The sequence below is a fragment of the Heteronotia binoei genome, chromosome 5 (assembly GCF_032191835.1).
Source record: "Heteronotia binoei isolate CCM8104 ecotype False Entrance Well chromosome 5, APGP_CSIRO_Hbin_v1, whole genome shotgun sequence".
In the NCBI taxonomy this organism is placed as follows: domain Eukaryota; kingdom Metazoa; phylum Chordata; class Lepidosauria; order Squamata; family Gekkonidae; genus Heteronotia; species Heteronotia binoei.
Window position 1 is genome coordinate 68,908,073 of NC_083227.1, and position 27,021 is coordinate 68,935,093.

Here is a 27,021-nt window from a genome sequence, read left to right on the forward strand (position 1 = left end):
TTCAGAGGTGGTTTGCCATTGCCTGCCTCTACATTGCAACCCTGGACTTCCTTAGTGGTCTCCCATCCAAGCACTAATGAGGGCTGACCCTCTTTAGGGTTCAAGATCTGATGGGATTAGGCCAGCCTGGAACTCAGAGAGGGGAAAAGGTCACATAAAATTGCTTTGCAGAATTTTTCGGTTGAGTCAGGTTTCCAAAATCACACAAGCCATTTCCTGTTTAAGTCCTATTACAATATGACAATATCAGGGTCTTCATCTTTTCTTTTATCATATAATTCCTCAGATCTTCAAGTTATTACAAGCACCATTTACTGACTGTGGAGATGGACCAATGTTGAGACTGGAAGAGCTTGGAGATCAGCGTCATGCTCCTTTCAGGCACATATGCCGCCTTTGTTATAGAGTCCTGAGACACTCCCAGCAGGACTACAGGAAAAATCAGGTTAGTGAAGTGAGACAGGGAGAACCTAGTTTGTTTTGTCCTGGCTTTTATTTTGAAGATTACTTATCTGTGTAGCCTACAAGAGTATGAAATGCTTTTAACCCATTCATTTATATTCTGGGCTTAATTTTCAACACGTCTCCTCAAAAGCTAAGCTTTTATCGAACAGCTTGTGTATAGTAGCCTCTCTTATATAAAGGACTGCTGGAAAAGAACGGTGGGTGAATCACATATTTCAGACTCAAGGACAATTGGCAAATGAACAGCAGTGGGTTGTATACAGGAGAGCTTTTCCTGGCTAATATAATGACGTTGCTGGGGAAAAGGAAGACCTCAGGCCTGAAGGGTTGCCAAACACAAGTGTATTGCTCTACAACAATGCGTTTAATCGAGAAAAACAAATAATATCAGCAACTTTCTGTTTCTTACTATTCTTAGATTTCCCCCCTTTTTTTTAACTCCTAAGGAATATATAGCCAAGCAGTTTGGCTTTATGCAGAAACAGATTGGCTATGATGTCTTGGCGGAAGACACCATCACAGCTTTGCTCCATAACAATCGCAAGCTGCTGGAGAAGCATATCACTGCTGCTGAGATTGACACCTTTGTTAGTCTTGTAAGAAAAAACAGAGAACCCAGGTGAGAGTTGTCACTGGGGTTGAGGGGTAGGTATGGCATTTTCTTCCTTTGTGCATATAGAAAGTTTAAATTTTGAGGGTGTGAAACTTGTTTTTTTTATTTTTGTGAAGTCAGATATCTCTGGAGGACATTGCAGCTCAGATTTCCACAGAGTCTCTTAATAACTTCTGTGCATCTTACATTCTCCCCCTTGCCCCCCCGATTCTAGATTGCTTGTTCAGCAGTTTGCACTTTCAAAGATGCCAGTCCTGGCAAGTCTAGTGCTAATTACACTCCTGCTTCAGCCCTTTCCTATTTAAATGCAAGAATGCTTGTGCAAAAACTTGAGTAAGCTTTTTGATACCCTTGATATCATTGGATAAACAGGACAAACTGGTCTCTTCCTATTCCTGCCAATGCGCTGGATACTATTAGTCTTTTTGGCTGCTGGTCTATTGGACCTGAAATTTTTTTGGCATTTCTAAAAAATCCCAAATCTTATTGCCAGTATGGTATTTGGATCTTGAATTTTTCAGAAATCTTGGATGTTGGGGGGGGGGGGGGCAACAGACCTGGAGGGAAATGCTTAAAAAAAAAAAAAGCCTGCTCACTCTGAGGCAAGATTGGCTTCTCCTAAAGTGCAATTGAAACTACACTGCAGGAGAAGCTGTCCCCAGGATCTGCACACTCTGGGGAGGTCTCTCCCTGCTGCACGCAAACCTGGCTGGGATTTCTTTTCTTGCAGTGTAATTTAAACTACACCGCAGGAGAATCTAGCCCCAGGATCTGCTGTGCTATAGCTAGCAGATTGCTCCGTGGTGCAGCAGCTTCTGAGGTTGGCTTCTTCTGCAGGCCAGTTTAAACTGGGCTGCACATGAAGGCAGCTAAGCCAGTGAAAACAGTCTGTTCCTGCAGCTCTACTGCTTTCAGATCTGCTGTCAATTCACAAATATATCCGGAATTTAGTTGGAATTTTTTCCCCTGGTTTTGCTGAGAAAACTTGAATGCATTTGGAAAGCTGAAATATACCCAGAAAATACCAATAAGGTATTTTTCGGGTATATTTTCTGCCTGAGTAGATCTGAATGCACACCCTAATAACTGGACCTCCTGCACTTAGACGTTTACCTCATTATGACATCTGATGAGGTCCATAAGAACCTGTAATGCTCAAGGCCTTTGAGCGTCAACGAATCTTTTTGAGGGTGTATTTTTTGTTTTTATACCCGGTGTAATAATTAGTGCATTCACTTCCCGTTAGATGACCTTTTTATGTGTTGCTATGTCGCTAGCATAAATTACAGTGTCATAATACAGTTTAATGGGTGGTCTGCTGCTGATTTGGAGGTAAATGAGCCTCAGTTCCAATGCAGACATGATTTTTCACTGTTACAGAGCGAAAGGGCATTTTTAAAATGGGATGTTGGGCTGAGAGAAATTGCTCAAGGAGTTACACGTTGCCTGTAAGCTGTGTCGATGGTGCCAGCCTTATGTGTGGAAAAGGGGAATGGGGAAATCAGCTTGCTAGTATTGTTAGTATTGTGTGAAATATTGATAGGAACAATCTTTTTCTTCAATAGGTTCTTGGATTACCTCTCAGATCTTTGTGTTTCCATGAACAAATCTATTCCAGTGACCCAGGAGCTGATTTGTAAAGCTGTGTTAAACCCTGCCAATGCAGATATACTAATTGAAACAAAGTAAGTTGAGATGTTTGTTGAGATGTTTAGAGAGAAGAGGTTGTGGTAGACATTTTGCAAACATGAGACAGACATAAAAGTAGCCTCCAGTGTGGCAAAACGAATAATATTCTTATTAGCAGAAAAGTGGATACTCTTTGATTTCTCCAACCTACATACAATTGATGGTTCTGAAATGTGTAACAGGAAACTGCTAGGAGACACCATAATTTTTTTAATTAAATCACAGTGTAATGTGGGAGGTCTGTGGTGTTCTGACCAGGCTTGCACATAGAACCTCAAATGAACAAAAAAATGCTTCAACAGAATATTCCCACAAAACAGTTCAAAAGCAGTTCAACAAAACTTTCCAGTCACAAAGGAATAACCATATTCTAGTATTTAGTTCATGGAACTAGAAGAAGCCTTTCCAAAGATGTCTGTTCTAGATATCAAGACGTTTCATCTACGTTTCTTCAGTTTGGAGGCTTATTAATCACTGGAACCCAGTCTTTACAATATATTCATAGAAGACCAACAAGGCTCAAGACATATCTAATAGTTCCACAGGGCCTGTAAGACTGAATTATTTAAACTCGCCTTCAATGGTTAAGGGGGGGCACTTACAATCTCACTGAACTAACATAATGGAAATTAGAAGTTTGCCATCTTGGACTTTTAATGAATGGATTAATGGTTGTTAATTTGCATGGAAATATTTTATATTTATTTATTAATATTCTATGTTGTTTTTAAACTGTTTTTAACTGTTGTTTGCTGCCCTGAGCCTGTCAGGGGAGGGTGGGATGGATGGACAGACAGACACAGACAGGAATATAAGTGATTAATATTCCTCTTTCCACACTTCTTTAGGCTGGTCCTGTCTCGGTTTGAATTTGAAGAATTATCATCTGGAGAAAACTCATTGGAGGTTGGTGAGGATGAGGAAGAAGTCTGGTTATTCTGGAAAGACAGCAACAAAGAGGTCCGCAGTAAGAGTATCAGAGAGCTGGCTCAGGATGCTAAAGAAGGGCAGAAGGAAGACCGGGATGTACTCAGCTACTACAGGTTAACACCGCAAGCAATACTTGGCTATGGCAGTGTAACCTGAAGTGTGTAGTAAATTAATTCTCTCCAACTACTTGTAATGAGATGAATTCACTTCCAGGGGATGACTTGAGATTTAATCAATACCATCGGTTTAGAAGATGGCTATCAAGTGATGTACATATTCTGTGATAGCAAAGGACTATCAATTGTGTCATAATAATGATAGTCGGTCTATACACAACCAAGCTGTCTTTATAATTATCGCATGGTGATCATGTCCTTTCAAGTTTGTATCAATATATTAAGTTCAAGAGAGTGGTTTGAGGGCTTGGGCATTAAGGTTGAATGTGCTTCTTGAATTTACCTGTGAAATATATACATTTCATATTTTCTAAAACTGATCAGGAGATACACAGAGATGACATTGGATTACAGAACTTTGCTATATTGTGTCCAAAATTCTCCCGTGCTGTGTTTAGCCTGATGAAATAATATTTTCCATTGCATCAGCAATAGCTGCTTTATTATCATTTTATTGGTAGCTTCAAATATTGAGCCCTGTGTAAGCAAACTGATGCTTTCTTTCCTGTCACACATTTCACTGAAGGTACCAGCTGAATCTTTTTGCCAGGATGTGTCTTGATCGGCAATACCTGGCTATAAATGAAATATCTGGCCAACTTGATGTAGACCTCATCCTTCGGTGCATGTCTGATGAAAATCTACCATACGATCTGAGGGCTTCTTTTTGCCGACTGATGCTGCACATGCATGTTGACCGTGATCCCCAAGAACAAGTGACACCTGTGAAATATGCCCGGCTGTGGTCTGAAATACCCTCTGAAATTGCTATTGATGAGTGAGTAGTTCATGATCTAAAGGCTATCAGGCTTGAATGTCTTTTTAAGAATTACCTGAGGCACTCCTGTCACACTACGCACAAGCCATGAGACCATCTTCAGGGGTTTTTATCAAATTGTATATTGATTTATATTTATATATATAGTTTTTATCAAATTGTATATTGAATTTTAAAGTGTAGATATTGTTTCATGGCATTATGCCCCTTGTACATCATCCAGAGCCCGACGCAAGCAGGGATTGGGCGATTAAATCAAATAAATAAATAATAGAGGGTGCCTAAATGAATGTGCTTTATATAACCATTTTGATTAACCTTTTGGGAAGCACTGGTGACTACTTATGGAGCTGACAGAGTATAGCAGAGTAAGTCCATTTATTTGTTGTAAGTTTTTCCTTGCCCTTTTGTATGTGATTGGTTTTAAATGAGTAGGTTCCAGAACTCCAGGAAGAAAAAATCTAGGCCAGTTCTCCACTAGCCTCGTCACATTTTCACGCAGTGCTTCTGCCCAATTTTGCACATGCTGCTGCAGAGCTGCAATTTGCCCCGCCTCTTTCCCAAGTTCCCTCCACAGCTTCAAAATCCTGTTTTCAGAGCTACAGCTGTGTCATGGCAGTGTGTGTAAAATCGTGCAGAAGCACCGCGGGAAAAAGGAGCGCGAAACTGCGACCAGGCTAGTGGGAATTGGCCCTAATTTTAAGTTTCCATATTGATTTATAGAGAGTCAACATGATGTAGTGGATAAAGTGTCAGTCCAGGATAGTGGATAAAGTGTCAGTTCGAATCCCCATTCATGCCATGGATACTTGCTGGGTGCTGTTGACCCAGTCACACACCCTCAGCCTAACCTACTTAATGGGGCTATTGCAAGGATAAAATGGAGGAAAGGAAAATGATGTAAGCTGTATAGGCCCCCATTGGGGAGAAAGGCAGGATATAAAAGTGAATAAATAAATTATGGAGTTTTGTCTTCTGATTTGAACTAAACCCCTGTTAGATTTTTAACTCATTTCCCTCAAGGAATTCAGGGTGATGGACATGGATTTCTTCTTTGTTGTTTAATTCCTGCAACAACCCTGTGAGGTAAATGAAGCTGACTGATCTGAGTTTGCTCATTGAGCTTCATACCAAGTTTGGGATCTTAACCTCGTCTTCCTAATCTGACAATATAACCACTGCATCATCTAGACTGTCAGACCACATTGGCTTCAACTAAATATAATTATGTGGGTGTAGTGCAGTGGAAGCTATAATCAGTGAAATCCTTGATTCAAAGGTTGCCTCTGCCACAAATTCACCATGTCGCCTAGGCAAGCCACTATCTTGGCTTCAGTTTCTCATCTGCAGTATGGAGATAATAATACTGGCTTAATTTACAAGACTGTTGTAAGGAATACAGAATAATGCATGTGAAGCACTTTTGAACATTAAAAGTGTTACTGTTTTTGGAAGATGTTCCAGTACTCACTCTAAAGAAGACTTCCTTCCTCATTCCCCTGCTGTGATTGGGGGCAGTAGCTAATCCAAGAAATAATGTTTCTGTATTTCCCCACAGCATCTTGTGTGTTCAATAGTAGCATGTCTTCTGAGAGAACCTGCTTCCCATCTCTTAATATTTTGCCCCAGTCCTACCTATGCCATTTTAAAATGAGTCCACTATCAAACAGATGTGGTCAGCTTCTGTTGGTCTTTTCAGTTTAGCATGTATACTGTTCTGTCTACTAACTCACCTTAATATTGAATCATCATATTTTTGCAGTCCACATAGGAATTAAATTATATTGGATAATTAAGACACTTCTTACAAAAGAAACATAAGGCTGTTTTTCATCGCATTTGAAAAGAAATACTTTTAAAGTCCAGTTAACATGCTAACTATAAAACATTTTCTTTCTGATACGTTTCCTGTCTGCTGGGAAGAGAGAGCAATTTTTTTGTGCCTTACCAAAATACTAATAAAAGAAGATTTGCAAAATAAAAAGTGGTTATGGGAGTCTGACTTCTGTCCATACCCTACAAAAGCAGCAGAACTAAATGTGAAGACATTCTCTGCCAATAAAGGTTTTGATTGATTGACTGATCGACTGATTGAAGACATTATACTGATGCTGAAAATGGCAGTTATATATTTAGCTTCACTCCATTACTTCTTGCATCATGACAATATGATGTTCAATTTCCTACCAGTGGTGGCCAGTGATGTGAAGCAAGGACAGGAACTGCGGGTGATATGGGAGAGGAAGATCTGGGAAAGTATGCAGCCGCATATTTTGTGGCTGAAATATCTCTTGGGGGCCAAAGTAGATGTTTCAGCTACAAAACATGCAGATGCAGACCTCCCTGAAGGACTTGCTACGGGGCTTTTTATGTTTGCATAATTTCTGTAATGAAAAATTCAAGGAAACTTGCTAGATTTATCCTAATTGTATTTCAGATGTTTCTGTTTGGAGACAAGGGGTGGGGGAAAGAAGTTGGTATGATTGGGCATCTGTTTCTGTGCAATTCTTCCATTCATAGCTTTTCTTTCCTCCAGCTATGATAGCAGTGGAACTTCTAAAGACGAAATTAAAGAGAGATTTGCACAGACCATGGACTTTGTGGAAGAATATTTAAGAGATGTCGTCTGCCAGAGATTCCCTTTCTCTGATAAAGAAAAAAACAAACTCACTTTTGAGGTAAATAACTGTTTTGTGAGAAAGACTGAGTTGGAAGAAAATCCTCATTGGCATTAATCACAGAAGTTTCGTACATGATTGTGCCTTTAACATGTAAACCTGCTTACACAGTAGGCCGTTAGATCGGTTCCTCAGGCTTCCTCAGGAGGTGGTGGGCTCTCCTTCCTTGGAGGTTTTTAAACAGAGGCTGTATGGCCATCTGGCAGCAATGAAGCTCCTGTGAATTTAGGGGGAGGTGTTTGTGAGTTTCCTGCATTGTGCAGGGGGTTGGACTAGATGACCCTAGAGGTCCCTTCCAACTCTATGATTCTATGATTAAAAGTCTTTGTAGCTCAGTATTATCTACAACTGGTAGCATTTCTTCACATTTCGTCTTTTTATTGTTTTATATAATAAAGAAAAACATGTTTTTTACAACCTCTCTGGGACTGGCCAAAAGCATAAGCTAGAGCTGAGTGTTTTCTTTCATACTGGTGACAGCCCAAATCACATCTCTGGATGACTTTACACAGCATTCTTATGTAGATATTTAAGAGCATAGAGGAACAAGATGAGGTGGTGTGGGACCATGTTGGCCCAAAGCACCATCTTCTGAAACCTATCAGGTTTGATTCCCCACTCCTCCACTTGCACCTGCTAGCATGGCCTTGGGTCAGCCATAGCTCTAGTAGAGGTTGTCCTTGAAAAGGCAGCTGCTGTGAGAGCCATCTCCAGCCCCACCCACCTCACACGGTGTCTGTTGTGGGGGAGGAAGGTAAAGGAGATTGTGAGCCGCTCTGAGACTTTTCGGAGTGAAGGGCGGGATATAAATCCAATATCATCTTCTTCTACCCTCTGGTTAGAACTGGAGCCACCACAAAGTGGTGCTCCTTAGTCTCAGCTTGGAAAGGCAGTCCAGAAGGATACTGTAATCTATGGTATCGAAAGCTGCTGCAAGGTCCAGGAGAATAAAGAATCACACGCCATCTGTCCATCTCTGGTCACAGATCATCCCCCATGGCAACCAGTGCTGTTTCAGTCCTGTAATGAGGCCTGAAACCTGATTGAAAAAGGCCCAAACTGTTGTGTCAGTACTGCCTGTTGAGTTTCTGCTGCTGTTAAACAATGTGAAAGTAAAGGATAGCTGCTTTTGTACCCTGCCCTTTCCGTCAGATGCTCAGGGTAGCATATTTCATTCAAGTATTCATATACCAGACTTTCCAAGGAGTTTGCTTCAGGCAGTTTCCAAGTGAAAACAGAATTGAATCAAATCAAATCAATTAAACAATATGGTATAATATAAGTAGCATAAAACAACACAAAATGCAGAGCCGCATAAAAAAAACCCCAAAGAAGTCATAAACATAAAGGTAAAATTTCAGCTGTGTGATGGCTATGTAGACAGTGAACAGGGTTTAAGTTAGGGATGCCAGTCCCCAGGTGGGAGCGGGGGGACTCCCTGATTTTGCAGACTTCTGCCCAATGCTGGCCAGCTGGCTGTTAAGGAAGCCCCACTCCCAACAGTGATCACCTGTGGCCACCCTTCTCTAGGCCCGTAGCCAGAATTTTTTCATCAGGAAGGAGGGAATTTAAATTTCTTAGGGGGCAATTAAGTTAATAAAAATTAAATGTTAATTAAGTTACCTGTAATTTAACACACACAGCTAATCAGGAACCAGGAAAGCAAGGCATTTTCATGGAGATTTATTACATTCCAACCCAGCCTCTCAAAGCTAGCAGCTACCTCATTTACAGCAATAAAAGCTCGTTCCTTCCAATCCCACTACAAAATACAGCTTGCATTTGTGAAAAGGGACACCCTGGCATTCCTTCCCCACTCCCACTGCTGCACTCAGGGAGGAGAGACAAATACTGCCAAGTAACAAACAGACCAGACAAAAGGCTGCAATTGTTTGGAAGTGGGAGAGATCTGGTGCCTGGCCGGCAGGTACAGACTTGGCATTTTCTTGGAGATATATTATGTTCTAATCCAGCATCTTGAAGCTTGCAGCTGCCCAATCCTTTTTGTAAACTATACACCATCCCCAGTATCTCCTTCCCACACATTACAAACACCCTCATTTTTGAAGAAAATTATGGTGATAAACGCTTGTTCCTTCCCATCCCACTACAAAATGCAGCTTGCATTTTATGAAGAGGAATGCCCTGGCGTTCCCTTCCCCACCTCATCACCGTGCTCAGGGAGGAGAGAGAAATATTGTCAAGTAACAGATCAGACAAAAGGCTGAATTTATTTGGAAGGAGGGGAGATGTGGTGCCGGGCCAGCTGCTCACTCACCCACTGGCCAGCATGACTTAATAAATATTTGAAAAAGTGCTTTCTGACATGACTTTTTTTCGGGAGTGATTTTTAATTAAGGGGTGTGGCCACAGAATGGCCTGCTGTAGTTAGGGGCCCACCCCTCCCGTCCTGTGAGATTTAAATGGCCCTCCAGCTGATCGGTGAGAGCACGTGGCCTGTCAGTAAGCTGGAGGGGCCTTTAAATCTCGCGGAAGGGGAGGGAGGGAGCAGCCACTGGCCACACACTGAAATGCTTTTTGAGAGCAGGACCACACATGCCTGAACTCCAAGCAGCAAATTTGCGACTTGTAGTTAAGATGTGCGTGACCCCTGTCAAAAAGTGGTCAAAATGACCCCTGTTAAAATGTCAAAAAGCATTTAAAGGGAAGGTTCCTTTTAAATGATTCTTGCAAGCCGATGCCAAGGGCCCCTTCCATGGGGCTGTGTCCCCAACGTTATGTCACTTCCATGTGATGTTATCACATTGGGGGCATGCCCTGCCCCCTTCAGAAATGCCCCCAAAGTCCCCGAGGGGGAAGGAGGCAGAACCTGGCAACTCTTGTTTCAGTGTCATGAAGAATATTTTATTATTTACATTATTTATAGTCCATCTTTCTTGCTGAGCATTAGGGAGGATTACATCATGTAAGTCAATACAACCAACAGGATGGGACATCCAGGTAGCAGTGAAAAAGCGATGAAAGGTTTTGGCCTGTCACCAGAAACTTAAAAAGTTTTGGTGCCAGGTAGGGCGGGTGTTTCATTGATGAGGTGGAGATTAGCCTTTGTGGCCACCTATCTGGCTTCAAAGGGTGGAGGTCCAGAAATTAAAATACCAGCACTCAAAACAGCCTTGTGTTGGAGCAGGTGATCCTTTAGATACCCTTGCAGCAGATGACTTAGGACTTGGAACCAACACATTGAATTGAGCACAGAACTACACAGGCAGTCCCTAGCACCGGCACTGGCAATATAATCACTGTCAATCTGTAACCAGCTTCCTAGTGATACTGGGTACTGCATTTTGGACCAACTGAAGTTTCTAGAATTCTTCTAAAATGTGTGTCATATTTTTAAGCTCTTGACAATATTGTGAGTTACATTAGGTAAGAGAGTGAGTGACTGGCCCTTCTTAACTTCATGGCTAAGTGAGATTAGTTGATTTGTTTCAACACAGTTATCCAGTGTTGTCCGTCTATGAAGATCTATGTTACTGTGCAGAAATACTTTTAAATCTTAATAACATGTTAATGAAAGATTAATATTAAAGGTGTTTTAGTGATTTTTTGTGAATTCAGTGAGAAAGGAGTAATTGCAAGAACCATTATTCTACACATTCATTGTTCTTCTTTTGAACATAGGTGGTAAACTTGGCAAGAAACCTAATTTATTTTGGCTTCTACAATTTTTGTGACCTCCTAAGGTTAACAAAAATCCTCCTGGCTATTTTGGACTGTGTACATGTTGCTACTATCTTTCCTATAGCCAAAGTGGCAAAAGGAGAAGAAAGTAAAGGTAAGAGTGGCAAAGGAAAACAAAATAACCCAGTGTGCAGTTAAAAATACTTTGGGGAATCATTGGCCTTAATGTCATTCCTTTCTTCACCTGTAGTCACAGAGTGAATTAATGAAAGCACATGGGAAGTCTGTGCAGGACTAGGAAAGATATGTGAGGAAAAGCAGAGTCCATCTGGATCCAGGCTTTGCTTCACTCTGTTTTTGTGATCCCATTAATAGCTTCCTATAATTAGACTAACCAGCATTATTAATGCAACAAACTTTGCAATATTGGATGACAGAACTGTTGCCATGTTTGGCCTGGATAGTAGTGAGATATTTTGTAAGACTGGATTTTGTTGGCCTCACAGTGGCAATAATGGACTTGTTCCTCCAGCTTCTGGTGGAGAGTAAAAACATACTTCTCAGGAGTTTCTCTTCAAAATGATTTTTACCCAAATCCAATGAGAGATGTACATACCTCTCCCTCAGGATGAGGGAGGGGGAATATATCTAACCACTGGAGGTGTATTCCTGTCCTTTGTTTTTATTGGGTGCTTGTGAGTTTGTTCTTGTGTGTGTGAAGAATATTTGTTGGAGGACCTGGAGGAGGGAAGTTACTCAGGTGGGGAGAGACTTGTTGCATCTCCTGGCCACTATACAAACTGCCAGAGTAAAAGCATAATCTCTCTCTCTTTTTTGCTTTCTTTCCCTTCCCTGTATTCCAGTGCTACAATTCCTTTTCCCCTTCTGTCTCTTTCTTTGATGCAAGGGGTGGGAAACTTAGGTAGACTTTTTTTAGTTTTAAAACACGTTTTTGTTTTGATTTTGGGGTGCCTGTTTCCTTCATAACACAAACACCCAAGTCACCCCACTACTTTTGTGGGTTCTGCAAACTGCTCTTTTCTCTGCCTTCTGATTATGGGGTTTCCCTTTTTTGCTCCTCCCAAAAGCACCCTTTCTTCCAGGGTAGCTTGAGTCTCTGCCTGGTGGGTTCCTTCTCTCCTCTGCCACTGAATCATCCAACTCACTCCAGCACTTTTGGGGGTTCTGCAAATAGCCCTTTTCTCTACCTGCTGATTTTGGAGTTTCCCTTTCTGTTTCTGCCAAAAGCTCCCCCCACCTTTCGTCCTGGGTTGCTTGAGTCTCTGCCTTGGGGGTTCCCTCTCTCCTCTGCCATTGAAGCACCCAACTCACTCCAACATGATGAACTGTGAGCCAACTGATTGCCCACTTGTGGTTTCCTCTTGCCTGGTGGGTATGTGATACCTCAGTGGTGCCATTTCAAGCTGGTATCCACCGTCACACCCAACTGCAGAATTTTTAACTCCCTCTGAGTCCAGGTGCTGTGAGTCACAAAGTGAAATGTTCTATCATAGCCTTTTGTTCCACTGGCAGTGTGATCATCAGTGAGAACTTGTTCTCTGGGGAAGGTATGCATATGAGGGGTAAACCAGGAGCACACTGTCCATATGGACCATCTTGTCCTGCTGCCAGCAATCTTCCACAGTGGACACCTGGGGTTCCCAAAGGCTCTGAGCCATAAGCCGCCAGACGTCTTCCAAAGTACTATCTCCTAGTCCAGTGATGGCTAACCTTTTCAGCTTGGTGTGTCGAAAATCGGGAAAAAGTGTAGTCTTCCTCAGGTCGCGTGTCACTTCACCGTGTCACTTCAAGAAATATCAATAATTTGATGATATTTGCAGCCCCAATAAAGAAAGAGGGTTGCCAAGTCCAATTGAAGAAATATCTGGGGGCTTTGGGGGCGGAGCCAGGAGACTTTGGGGGTGGAGCCAGGAGACATTGGGGTGGAGCCAGGAACAAGGGTGTGACAAGCATAATTGAACTCCAAGGGAGTTCTGGCCATCACATTTAAAGGGACAGCACACCTTTTAAAATGCCTTTCTTCCATAGGAAATAATGAAGGATAGGGGCACCATCTTTTGGGGCTCATAGAATTGGGCCCCCTGGTCCAATCGTTTTGAAACTTGGGGGGGTATTTTGGGGAGAGGGGGATCCCCTGCCCCCACCTGGGGATTGGTAACCCTGCGGGAAAGGGTGTATCTTTTTTTCTTCCCGCCTTTTCTCCTCCAGCGCTTGCCAAGGGAAGCCAAGGGGGGCGACCCAATGCTCCCCTCCCCTTGCTCTTTTGCAACCCACACACAGCCCCCATCGCCCACCCCCTTCCTCCTCTTCCAAGCTGAAAAGGGCAGCTTGTCCTTTAAATCTGAAACCCCGCCTCCGGCAGGCGGCCATGAGAAAGAGCGAGAGAGCAAAGTGAGAAAGATCATGTTGGTTGCAAAAAAAAAAAAAACAGGACCGGGTGGAGGAGGAGGAGGGGGGGTAGCCCCACAACAGGCCCAAGAGCGACACCCCCTCGAGCATTGCACCCCACACACACTGCTGCAATGCCATCTCTGCCTCCCCCCCCAGCCGCTCCGTGCAAACAAACGGAAAAAAACACGCCTGCCTTGCTCCTGCATTTGCAAAGCCCCGGCATTGCAAAGGCGCGACCCGCCGAGGAGGGCACTTCTTTCCCCCCCTGCCTCTTTTTTTGCAATGCTCTTTTTTTCTTTCTTGCTGTACCCACCTATTTCCTCAGGCCCCGGGGAGGGCGGGAAAAGGGGGTTGCAAAGCTCGGCCCTGTTGCGAGGAGGAGGAGGCGCGTTTGGCTGCCTCTGCTTTGGGTGGGGGACGGGTTGCGCCAGGAGGCTGTCTCCTCCCACCCCCAGGTCAAGGCGAGCCGCTGGCAGCGTCGGCCAACCTTCCCTCCCACCCCCAACCTTCCCTCCCACCCCCACCCCCGGCCTGGAGCCGGGGAAAGAGGCGGCGGTGGCGGCCTGCTGCGCTGCTGCTGCCTCTTCTCGCCTTCACCTTAGCAGCTGCTGCTCCTCTGAGACGGGCTCAGCAGCCTCCGAAGGACTCGCAGCTCGCCACGCTCCTTGGTTTCCGGTGTGTCAGCCAAATTGCCTCGCGTGTCACCAGTGACACGCGTGCCATAGGTTCGCCATCATGGTCCTAGTCGGTCCACCCCATCGCTTGGGCTTGCCTACCACCCCTGGTTTTTGGAAACCTACATCATCTTCCCAGTGCATACACATGTCCCCATGTTTTCTTTCCTAGTGGAGAGTGAGCTGGAGTTGGATGCCTGCAGCTTAACCAGGTCTGATTGGTCTGAAACCAGTGCTGTACAACTCTCCCAAAAGCAGTTCCCTGGGGGCACCTCGCTTAGGGGTCAGCCACTTGGACCCCCAAAATCCAGCATGCACATAGCTTGTGGGGCATGTGGAGGGTCACCCCAGGGAGGAACTTTGTGAATTAGAGGCCTCTAGCTCACCCAGATCAGTTTTGCGAATTGCGCCATGGTTCGGTCCAGGAACCAGGCAGGTTAGGTTAATGAACTGAACTGGCACTTTTCAGTCTATTCCCATCCCTACTGAAGAATAATAATGATAATTTTGTAATGTGTGGTCTGCCTTCAATATTCTGACTTGGGAAGGTCACTTAATGCAATAAGCATAGAGTTGGGTTCCCCTTAACATGTACCCACTTCTTCCTTGGAATACATTGAGGCAATTATACTTGTCTCTTTTTCACAGTATGTGAGCTATAAAAATAGTAAAACACCTTCCAGTGTGTTTTTGTAGTTTAGGCATGGTGAAAATATGGCATGAAACTATTTAACATTAAATCTGCTTCTACTATAATGAGCAAAATGATCCCATCTGGCAGAGGCTGAGGCCAGGTTTTTCCAAACCAAAGTTTTGCAGAACTCTCAATCTTACCTGTATTACATTTGTTGGTCTTGTTCTGTCTCTGAAGGCAGCAACGTGATGAGATCAATCCATGGAGTGGGAGAGCTGATGACCCAAGTTGTACTTAGAGGTGGTGGTTTTTTGCCAATAACACCGCTTGCTGCTGCTCCAGAGGGTAATGTGAAACAAGCTGAACCTGAAAAGGAGGACATCTTGGTAATGGACACCAAGCTGAAAATAATTGAAATACTTCAGGTATACTTCCTGAATGGCTGTTGTGGCTCCAAGCCTGTATTTTATTTATTTATTTATTTCTCAGATTTATATCCCGCCCTCCCCGCCGAAGCAGGCTCAGAGCAGCTCACAATAATAATAATAATAAATTTTAATTTATATCCCGCCCTCCCCGCCGAAGCAGGCTCAGGGCGGCTTACATGACGTACAGGTACCATGATACAACAATAAAATTCAAAGCAATTTGCAATTAAAATACAATTACATAAAAACAACATTTAAATTAATAAGTTAAATTACAATATAACATAAAATGGTGCTACAGTCTTAATATGCATATGAACACAGTTTTTGTGGTGATGGTGCAATGGTTCCACCGTAAAAGGCCAGCTGAAAGAGGACGGTTTTACAAGCCCGACGGAACTGATTAAGGCTCCTAGGGCCTGTACCTCGTCTGGTAGCTGATTCCACCATTGGGGTGCTGTTACCAAGAAGGCCCGCTCCCTTGTCGCTTTTAGTTTGGCCTCCCTTGGCCCAGGGATTTTCAGCAGATTTTGTGAGCTAGATCTCAGTACTCTCTGGGGAACATATGGGGAGAGACGGTTTCTAAGGTAGACAGGTCCTCGGCCATATAGTTTGACAACAGTCAAACTAAAACAATAAAACAGTAAATAAACAATTAAAGTTTTAACAATTAATTAATACCAATTAGATAATTTTAAAACAGTTTAAAATGATTTAAAACAATTTTGGTGCTAGTGTTGATTTCATTAAATTCAGCAATGTTGGGCATCTACTTATACTAGAATTCAGCTGAGGGCAAGTCGAAATAGGACTGCTTTACAGGCCTTGCGGAATTGAGCAAGGTATTCTGCACACTGTGTTGGCGGTTTTTTTACCTTTTAGAAATTTTGTGAGAAGATACTCTCTTTTTGACTGAATTAGAAGTGAATATATTTTAATTGAAAGCAGTATTGTTTCCAGTGGCTCATAACGAATAGTGTATTGTATTATTAGAATTAAACTGTTTCAGTTATTTGGAGCCGAGTAGTTCACTGAAGAAAGTGAAAATGATGTGGATTCCCAATAATATACTTCCCTAGTTTAGTATTAGCTATTTTGAAAGCTAGGATTTAGCTCTGATTGCCAGTGAATGTGTGCAAGAGTGTATTTCCACTACTGATAATCACAGAATACCCTTAAACATCTGAAGTTAGAAGCAAAGCTTCTAGGTTAGAGGATGTAGTTCTAGCACATCTTCTTCGTGGTCTCTGTGCATCACACTGATGGGAATAAGGCGCCTGCGCCAATCTCGATCGGTAAACTTAAAAGCTGTGGATTTCCACGCTGACGTCCCAGTGCGCATGCCCAGGAGCCCCACCGCGCATGCTCACTGCGACGGGCGCGGATATCCCGCCAGTTCTCTTCTGACCGCCGCGCTGATCAGTCGATCTTTCTGCTTCGGTCGGTGAACTTTTTCTTCTTATATTTGTAGATTTGTAGTTAGTTGTAGATAGTTATTATAGTTGTTAGTTAGTTAGTATAGCGGATTAGTTGCTTATTGTTTGGGAGCGCGTGGGTTGAAACGCGAACTTTCCGTCCCCCCCCCCCCCCCCGTTTTTGCCGCCTTCCCGGCTGCGTATGGAAAGGTGGTGGCTTTTTTTCGGAGGTGCTCCAGGTGCGGGAGCAAGATAGCTGCACCCGACGGACACTCGCTCTGTTTACTGTGCCTCGGAGAGCTACACCGGCCTGACTAGTGCATGCATTGTGCTAAGTTTTCGAGACAGACCCGGAAGAATAGGGTGGCGAGGCTTGTGGCGAGCCCTCATGGAACAGACGCTGTCTCCTGAGCGTTCGGCAGAACGGGTCGATCAACCTATCGCGACCGCGTCGATACCGAGCGCCCTATTTCCGACGCCGAGCGCCATACAAAGCGCACTGGCTCAACTGTCTTGTCGGAATCCTCTGTGCCTGCTAAACGGCCTAAGGAGGATAAGGGCTTGCAGGGAGAGAAGAAGAAAAAGGCGAGAAGATCGGATAAGCCGAAACGCAAATCCATCTCTTCCGCCTCTCCGGTCTCCCCTTTGGACCCGACGGCACCGATCATCCCGCCGTTGAAGCCATTTGCTTCCCCGACTCGTCTGATCACCTCGATGTCGACGGAGCTCGTCATCTCCTCTGATTCCGACCGGGAGATCGAGTCCGCGCAACGATCCGGTACCGAGCGGAGCCCGCCGGTTCGACTCCAACCCCTTCGATCCCGTAGCCCACATTCTCGGGACCGGGAGAGAGGACCTATGGGCCAGTCATCCAGGAGCCGATCGCCTCGACGTCGTGATGTCGATCCGCAGCGCCCTCCTGCACAGGTCCCCTGGGATCAGAGACAATGGCAATATTTGTATGGGGCCTACCCCATGCAGCCATCCTTCCCATGGCTCCCTCCTTGCCAGCTGGATTGGGATCAATCTTCTGACGCCTCCTACCAGTCTAGAACGTCGTATCGTCCGCCGCGGCGTCTACCATCAGCTTCGGCGTCGAAACCTTCCGAGGTCGAGGACACGAGGCAAGCGACCCGGCATAGAGCCCCATCGGAGAAACCTAAGCCTAAACCCAAGTGTCAAGCATCACCACCGGATCCACATGTGTCTGATCAATCGGACTCACCAGCTGCATCCCCTAGGTCGGAAGAGGGATCGTCTGCTGCGGAACAGGAGGCATCTTCACCCGGGGAACCCTCCCCTTCACAGAAGACATCTGAGGAACAGCCCATTTCCCCTTCGGAAGATTTGAAATCCTATGGGGACCTTATTAAATGGATTTCACAGTCGCTATCGCTTACCACCACTCAACCACAACCTCTCATTACCGACAGTGTCTTTGACGTTGTCCAGATGGACACTTCCACTGCAGTGGCTTTGCCTCTAACCAATGTCATGCTTCATACAGCTAAGACCTCTTGGGACAAGCCGGTGTCAACACCGATATCGTCCCGGCGCCTAGATCATATGTACCGTATCCAGGAATCAGGTGCGAAGTTCTTGTACAATCATCCGCGACCGAACTCCGTTGTGGTCTCGTCGTCTTCGAAGGCAAAAAAGACTCACTCTACCCCTCCTGATAAGGAGGGGAAGAAGTTAGACAATATTGGCAGGAGGTTATACTCTGCGGGGTCCTTGGGCGTCAAGATCGCCAATTATGCGGCCTGTATGGGCCGGTACCAATACGCTCTATGGGATCAGGTTTCTACGCTCCTTCCCAGCCTCCCAGAGCAGAGCAGGAATGCCTTTTGGAAGCTCCAGAAGGAAGGCATGCTTCTGGCTAAACAACAGCTGAACTCTTCCAAGCATTCAGGCGATACCTGCACAAAGACCTTAACCACAGCCATTGCCTTACGTCGCCACTCCTGGCTGTGGTCCACTGCTCTCCAACATGATACCCAGGCCTATATAGAGGACTTGCCATTTGACGGCTCAGGTCTGTTCAGTGCAACCACTGATTCAGTGTTGCAGGAAATGGACAAAAGCATAAAAACATCTAGGAACCTGGGGGTCTCCACATCGCGTTCCCAGTCCAAGCGCCCATGGCCGAAGCCTTGGAGCAGAAAACCATTTCCTAAATCACCAGACCAACCTTGGCGCCCAAAGTCTGCATCACCATTTTCCAAACAACTGTATACGCCAAAGCTGAAGTATTCTCCACCGGCTACGCAATCGTCCAGACAGAAGGGGTCGATACAGCCCAAGCAGGGCCTTTGACTGCCCTTTGGCCCTGCCCCCATGCCATTTTTCTATTTCGGACCGCACCCGCCTCTTCCCATTTTTGAAGGCATGCTCAGCTATCACCACCGACAAGTGGGTCCTTGGCATAATAAGGAGGGGCTACGTGATAGAATTTTTTCAGAATCCACCCACCCCCACTTTCGTTTCCACCAGTCCCACAGTCACATTAAGAGAAGAAGTCACCTCTCTTCTGCAAAAGGATGCCATCGAGCGTGTTCCTTCCAGTCAGAGCAGGCTCGGTTTTTATTCCCGTTATTTCATAGTTCCGAAACGGGACGGAGGTCTGCGGCCCATCATGGACCTCCGGGCCCTGAACTTATTCATCAGTTATCACAAGTTCTGGATGACATCTCTGCCGAGTATCCTCCCTCTTCTGAACCGCGGAGACTGGATGGCCACGCTAGATCTAAAAGACGCCTACTTTCATGTGTCCATTCACCCCCTTCACAGAAAATTCCTTCGGTTTACGATTGGATACGACCACTTTCAGTATCGGGCCCTGTCCTTTGGCCTATCTACGGCCCCCAGGGTCTTTACAAAGACTATGGTGGTGATTGCAGCCTACCTACGGTTACAGGGGATAACCCTGTTTCCGTACATAGACGATTGGCTCCTAGTCGCACCCTCTCGGGAGACTCTACCGCGCCACATCGCCATTACTCTCTCTCTGTTACAAGACCTGGGTCCGCAAGTGAACCACAAGAAGTCTCGGCTTCAACCGTCGCAGAGGGTCCAATTCATTGGGGCCATCCTGGACTCTCGGGCCTGCAGGGCGTTCCTGCCGTCCGATCGGGCGGACGACATCATTCAGTCGGTGCAGTCTCTCCAGCACAACCCATCGGGCACGGCTCATCAGTTCCAGCGGCTGCTGGGCCTGATGGCTGCCACCACTTCAGTTTTAGTTTTTGCGAGGCTACGCATGCGGTCGCTGCAGCTATGGTTTCTGATGCACTTCAAGTGCAGACGGGACTCTCCCGAGCGTCGCCTGACTCTTCCACCAGAGGTCCTGGCATCTCTCGCTTGGTGGGCTCGGAAAGACCATCTGATGGAGGGTGCACCCTTTCACAGAGAACCTCCGTCCCTCACGATCACTACGGATGCCTCTCTGTGGGGCTGGGGGGCGCATATGAAGGGCTTCTCTGTAGGAGACCGATGGCCTCAGTCCCTAGCGCACCACCATATCAACTTTCTAGAGCTGTTAGCAATATTCCATGCTGTCCAGTCCTTCCCCAGGTCCCTCAGGGACAAACAGTGGTAGTCCTGACAGACAATACCACAGCAATGGCGTATGTGAACAGGCAGGGAGGCACAGTTTCCCGCAGACTCTGTGGACTGGCTCTAGCCTTGTGGGAGATGTGCATCGCATTGGGGGTGTCGTTGGTGGCCACTCACCCCCCAGGAGATCTGAACGCCCAGGCGGACTTTCTCAGTCGAGGGGGTGCTTCCATACACGAGTGGGAACTCAATTGGAAGTTCCTGCACCCTGTCTTTATCCTGTGGGGGACACCCGAGCTCGACGTGTTTGCCACCCATACGAACAGCAGGTGCACGCTCTTCTGCTGCCGGGGAGGGGCGGACCCGCTGTCCCTCGGGGACGGGCTCCTTGTACCTTGGAATCGGCACAGGGTTTACCTCTTCCTGCCCATTCCCCTGATTACCAGGGTGGTCCAGAAGATTGTCAGGGAACGGCCGGAGGGCATTCTTGTGACGCCCTGGTGGCCCAGACAACATTGGTTCCCGCTGCTTCTTCACCTAGCCGGCGGGGTGTTCCACCACTTCCCTCAGGCCCCAGACCTTCTCTTGCTGCATGGGGGGCAGGTGGTGCATCACGATATCCCGCAGCTGAAGCTGACAGCCTGGCGCCTCCAGTAGTACCTCTGTCTGACCGGGCTCAGTTTGTGATGCTAAATAGCAGGAAACCCTCCAGCTGTAGAGCGTACTTTTATAAGTGGGGGGTGTTCGTACAATTCTCCTCTACTCGGGCCAGAGACCCAGTGACGGTGGGCCTGCCTGTCATTTTTGATTTCCTACTGTCCCTTTTGGACAAGGGGCTTTCGGTGTCCTCAGTTCGAGTGTATCTTGCAGCCATTTCGGTGCATCATTCGCAGCTGGAGGGTCGTACCATCTTTGCCCATCCAGATACCAAGCGCTTCCTGAAGGGAGTAGCGAGACTGTACCCAGCAGTGAGACAGCTGGCCCCAGCTTGGGATCTGCCCTTGGTTCTTCGAGCTCTTTCGGGGAGACCCTTTGAGCCCATGGCTACGTGTTTCCTCCAGTTGTTGGCCTGGAAGACGGCTTTCCTAGTAGCCATTACTTCGGCGAGGCGAGTTGGGGAGTTAGCAGCCCTGCGGTGCGACTCCCCTTATTTGTGCTTCTCCGAGGAGGGAGTGCTTCTGAGGCCCGACATCACCTTCCTTCCCAAGGTGGTTTCGGCGTTCCATCTCAACCTGGAAATCTGCTTACCGGTTTTTTTCCCTAATCCGACTAATGACGATGAGCACAGGTTGCACGCCCTAGATGTGAAACAGGCACTGGCGTTTTATTTGCATCGCATGAAGTCCTTTAGGAGGGACTCCAGACTTTTTGTTTCCTACGTCCAGCCTTCCCTTGGGCGAAGGATTTTGGCCCAGAGGCTGTCAAAGTGGATAACGGAGACTATTAAACTTTGTTACCTGTTGAACAAGAAGCCCTTGCCGGGGCCCATTAGAGCGCACTCCACTCGTGCTATGGCAACGTCGGCGGCGTTCATGAGGGGTGTCCCGCTGCAGGACATCTGCAGAGCCTCTACCTGGTCCTCCGAGCACACCTTTGTGCGCCACTACGCATTGGACTTGCGAAGACGCAGAGAATCTGCCGTGGGCCGGGCGGTGTTGCAGTCTGTTTCCTGTTGATGGACCGTTGCTCCTGCCTCCAGGTAAGGTCTTGGCTTGCTAGTCTCCCATCAGTGTGATGCACAGAGACCACGAAGAAGATAAACAGGTTTCCTACCTGTAACTGATGATCTTCGAGTGGTCATCTGTGCAGTCGCACTCCCCGCCCTCCTTCCCCGCTGCGGCCAGTCCATCTCTGGGCTGACGCGGCGGTCAGAAGGAACTGGCGGGATGTCTGCGCCCGTCGCAGTGAGCATGCGCGGTGGGGCTCCTGGGCATGCGCACTGGGATGTCGGCGCGGAAATCCGCAGCTTTTAAGTTTACCGATCGAGATCGGCGCAGGCGCCTTATTCCCATCAGTGTGACTGCACAGATGACCACTCGAAGATCATCAGTTACAGGTAGGAAACCTGTTTTTCTCTTCTACAAAACTAACCATTGCATTAATCAAAGACATTAGGGGGAAGCTGAAATTTTTCATTCTGATATTATCATCCACCATAGATAAACTACTTCTGCATATATAGGCTAATCAATGACTTTCTGAAATTATAGGCAGAAACTGACAGTTTTTAAGTTTTAATATATTGATGTTGAAGTGAAAGTACTACAATATTTAGAATCATTCATAAACTGAATTATAGTAGGAACTAATCCACGATACAGGCTATTTACCTAATACAACCAATGTTTTCTTCCTGTAACCAAATTTTTCACCATTATTATTTTGAGAACCGCATAAGTGTCTGTGTTCAGTTTATATTTGAGAGAATAGGTGGGGAGCATGCTCAGATGTACGTGTATGCACATGAAAGAAATAAAATTTAACTCGGTTTTTTGTTTTCAAAGTAGATGCAAAAATACTTCTGGATACAATTCACACTGTAAACTCAATATAAAACCTTTAGCTTTTTTTAAAAAGCAGGTACATCTCTGAATGCAAATTTGAGAATATGAAACCGTTGTGCTGTTAGACTAATTTGTCTGTTTTCATTTTTTTTCTCAAATGGTGGAATCAGTTTATTTTGAATGTGAGATTGGATTACAGAATCTCCTGCCTTCTTTGTATATTCAAGCGTGAGTTTGATGAAAGCAATGCCCAGACACCTGACTCTCCTACAGGAAGCAATAACCAAGAACTGCCCAATGTACCAGGTTTGTTATGACATAATTCTTCTAGCCAACATGTTGTGTGTGTATATTATAATATAATCAATCTGAGATAAGAGACCAGTGATCCTGCAATGCTTGGTATGATAGTGTTAGTTCTGGAGTAGGAACCTTCTAATGTTTTATTTGGTGCTTTGGCAGGACTTAAAAGGAACTGATCACAACAGTACATTGGATAGATATATTTCAGGCATAAAGAGAGTATATATTTTGGCAGTGAGCGACGTTAAGAGTCTACTTTGCTTTGTTCTTTTAAGGACAACAGGAGACATCTTGGTGATTATTGTATCTTCTGATTGTTTCCTTAGTAATGTCCAAATGGAGAACTCTCTCATCTCTTTCACAGTGAGATGCTTGAGCTCCATGCAAACATCTGGAACACATGTAATCTCAGTGTAAGAAGGATGCACAAGTTCCTATTGGACACTCCACAAAAAGCACTGATTGGCAGTACTTTGATAGTTTGTTCATTGTCTGGTGCTGTGAAAAGCTATCCTTAACATCTTTTGTCAGTTGTAATAATAGCTTGTTCCATCTTCCTCTAATCCCAGTTGAAATTTATATCATAGAGAAATGCTACAAGTTATGTGTTATATTTTTTTCTTGCTCCATGCTTTTTACAAACTTACATAGCTGTGGGGCTATTTAAACTATGGTAGTTTCAGCCTCTCTGATATGTATTTAAAAATTATGCATGGCCTTGATATTAGTTCACAATCAGGTCATTGAATGTTTTGCATAAAAATGACTGAATTTATATTCAAATTCTGCATGTAGATAATTATCTTATTAAAATATTTCTGCTTAATTCTGAGATTTTTTGAGATGGGACACTTCATGATGATGTTACTAATTCAGTCTACTGAAATCAGGATTTTTTTTTTGGGGGGGGGGAGGCAAAATGGTGATAGAGGATGGTGTCCAAATGCCGTATAAGAGGAACTCGTAGCATACAAATACATTTCCTGACTCTCTGCAGTCTTAAAAGTTATGCTTGTTTTCACAGCTCTACAATCATGAGGTATAGAGTAGACTCCTTTTTTAAAATTGTGTCTTAAACTAGATTATATACTGGGTGATCTGTGATGCTCAGCTTGCCCTCTCAGGACTGGTGTTAGCTGTGGCAGGGGAAAAGGCAGGCAATCCCATCCTCCTTTCAGGGCTAGTAACAGTCTGAGAGAAAGAACAGATTTCCTTAGAGAAACTACATGGAGCTGATCCATTCACAGATCTTCCAATGTCTTGTCTAGTTTAGCCATGAGATGTTCAAGATTCCACAACCATTGTGAAATATTTACAAAATGTAATTCATGTTTTTGTGCACATTGATGCTTAAAACAGTACCAGCCTTTTGTGGATCTCCTTGCATAATAAACCATTCTCTTATTATATATTTTTCTGTTAAGCATAAATATCCCTGCATGCTTACTTAGCTTTGCTAATTCCTATGCCCACCTTCTAAGAAAGTTGATTTTACTGTCAACTAACTTTGCATTTTATATCACTCAAGATAGTTTTTTCCTGCCCTTTCTTTTTGTTGGGATCTATGAATGGCCTTTCCATCAGGTGTGTTCTGTTGTAATAAATAACTATCATAAACCATCTATGTTGACCCCCAAGATATTTTTGGCAGACTGCAAAAATTCAACGTTATAGGATAAGGTTAACAAAAACTATTACAGGGTTGAAGTTTCACAGAAGGATTTCACACTTCTACTATTGGGTCTAGATACTATATGCTATATATGGCAATTGGTTGCTTTACACTCAATTGAGTTTTTAAAAATCTCAGGGAAATTTTGTTCTGTATTTTCAGTGGTCAAAAGCATTCTGTTGGGTAGCTTCCCTTGCTATGGAGATTATGCAAACTAGACTGAATTGGCTCCACTTTCTGAATTCATATTATGCATTTGGAGCAGAAAAAACTTTCCTTGATTCTTCTTTCTTTCATGGAGAATTGCTTTGTCTTTTATCTGAAGATTCACCTGGCCCACTTACCAGAAAGAAAAGAGTGATAGAATTTGCTGTAGTCCCTTTATTACTCATTGATTTAAGATGTTCCTTGTTGCCAAACCTAGAACAAATTTATTTTTCCTTTACAGGAGCTCTTGACTTTGAACATATTGAAGAACAAGCAGAGGGCATATTTGGAGGCAGGAAAGTATTTCTTAAGCTGTGACAATTTGTGTTAGTTTTCCCTGAGTTGTATGTGTAGAACTGCTTCTGGAGAACTACAGTCCACACAGTTCTTCAGGGGATAAAGCCCTTGTCCTGATCATGAAGATATTTGCAAATCAAAACTTGGAAGTGATTAAAAAAAATTATGTCGGTTTAAGGCCCTTTCTCCAAGTGAGGGTGGGTGAGGAGGGGACAGAATTTTGTTCTGAGCATTGTGTAACACTGTCCCAAATGAGGTCCTGTGGCAACTATCCTGCTTATTGTACCTCATATGTTGGGCTGGGGCAAGTGTTCAGGAGAACTATTATCTCTTGCTTTTCACACCTTAAAACAACTTAGGCCAAAAGATTTGTATATAATTGATGACAGGAGGCACCACAAATGGTGGGTGAGAGAAAGCTTTTCCAGTGAGCAGCTGTTTGTGATGAGTTTTAATATTTTTGATGGTGAGCCATAGCCAGGAATGATCTGAAATAGTTAGTAAAAGTCAATTGGTATTTTAAAAATAGACTTAAAAATATTTCTTTAAAATGGCAGCCATATGGTAGGATTATACCTGTGGTTTCGTTCTGTATCAATGATGCCATAGGTACAGTCTAATAGGTATAGATGATGTGAACCACAGCAGATAAGGCTCTTCACATATAATATAAATGATAGTTAAAAGTGGAAGGAATTGTGGTTTCGTACTGTCATGTACTAGCCAGGGAATGACGGTAAGAAGTCTTTCTTGTGGAAACTGAAGGTGGAAAACTGGAGAAGGAATTGGAATGGGGGATTGGTTTTGAGGTAAGAATTCAATTTACCATTTGCATTATATTCAAAGTTTATTACTGGGAAGGGAGGGAGGGAAGGAAGGAAGGAAGGAAGGAAGGAAGGAAGGAAGGAAGGAAGGAAGGAAGGAAGGAAGGAAGGAAGGAAGGAAAAGCTATTCTCTCATTACCCATTTCTGGTTAGTCATTATATTGAGTCATATTTGTAATGGTTTTTGGTTTCTCTCCTCAACACCAGACAAACCAGGAAAGGAAGATTCTTAAACCTTGAGACAATCTGGTTAACTCCCTTGTTCTATTTTTCCCCTTAGTGAAGAGAATACACCACTAGACTTGGATGATCATGGTGGTAGAACTTTCCTTAGAGTGTTGCTGCACTTAACAATGCATGATTATCCCCCGCTTGTCTCTGGAGCACTTCAGCTCCTCTTCAGGCATTTTAGTCAGAGACAAGAAGTCCTTCAAGCCTTTAAGCAGGTAAATGTCTTTCCTTACACCTACCCCATTTTCTCTGCACTTTCATTCTTAATGCAAGTGTGTTATGCAACTAATGGGTTGCAATTCATATAAGGTTCAACTGCTTGTTACCAGCCAAGATGTTGACAACTACAAGCAGATAAAACAAGATTTGGATCAGCTAAGATCTATTGTGGAAAAATCAGAGCTCTGGGTATACAAAGGTCAGGGACCTGACGAGACTATGGATGTTCCAGCTGGAGAAAATGAGCATAAGAAAAAAGAGGTAAGAAGTGCCTTTTGTCTTGATTTCTGGAGCTGGTATATCATAGTTGCTATGAATGTGAGCTAAGAGTTGGGAAGGCTGCAGTTAAAATGACACCTCAACCAGGACTAATGAGAGTTGGCTTTAGGTGATCCAGGCCTTTCATCATGCTCTGATTTCCTGCCCCACCACTGTCTGCAATACAGCAATACTAAACACTTGCTTGACTTTCAGGGCTCTTGTAAGGATGGCTGAGATAATATAGTGTGCTTTAACCACTTGAAAAAAACATGTCCTTGACCACCACTGTCCTGCCACTCTGTGCATGAAATGTGAAGTTTTGTCAAGTTCCTCTGTGTTCCTACAGCCGTCCCCACATTTGGAAAGATCATTCCCAGGGTTTGGGGAATTGCTATATAGATTTGGGGTGGAGCT

At 44.6% G+C, this 27,021-nt stretch overlaps 1 protein-coding gene across 6 annotated transcripts in view; it reads left to right on the forward strand.

The window, feature by feature from the left end:
- Window positions 1-27,021, forward strand: part of ITPR1 (inositol 1,4,5-trisphosphate receptor type 1) — a 353,195-nt gene that overhangs the window by 166,830 nt on the left and 159,344 nt on the right. For all 6 annotated transcript variants that reach the window (XM_060239586.1, XM_060239588.1, XM_060239587.1 and 3 more), the window contains 12 exons: window positions 287-445; window positions 912-1,084; window positions 2,644-2,763; window positions 3,616-3,810; window positions 4,400-4,651; window positions 7,188-7,329; window positions 10,972-11,125; window positions 14,929-15,116; window positions 22,764-22,899; window positions 25,017-25,069; window positions 26,175-26,342; window positions 26,437-26,607. In XM_060239586.1, the coding sequence (XP_060095569.1) occupies window positions 287-445; window positions 912-1,084; window positions 2,644-2,763; window positions 3,616-3,810; window positions 4,400-4,651; window positions 7,188-7,329; window positions 10,972-11,125; window positions 14,929-15,116; window positions 22,764-22,899; window positions 25,017-25,069; window positions 26,175-26,342; window positions 26,437-26,607 (1,911 nt within the window). The remainder of the gene's footprint in view (window positions 1-286; window positions 446-911; window positions 1,085-2,643; window positions 2,764-3,615; window positions 3,811-4,399; window positions 4,652-7,187; window positions 7,330-10,971; window positions 11,126-14,928; window positions 15,117-22,763; window positions 22,900-25,016; window positions 25,070-26,174; window positions 26,343-26,436; window positions 26,608-27,021) is intronic.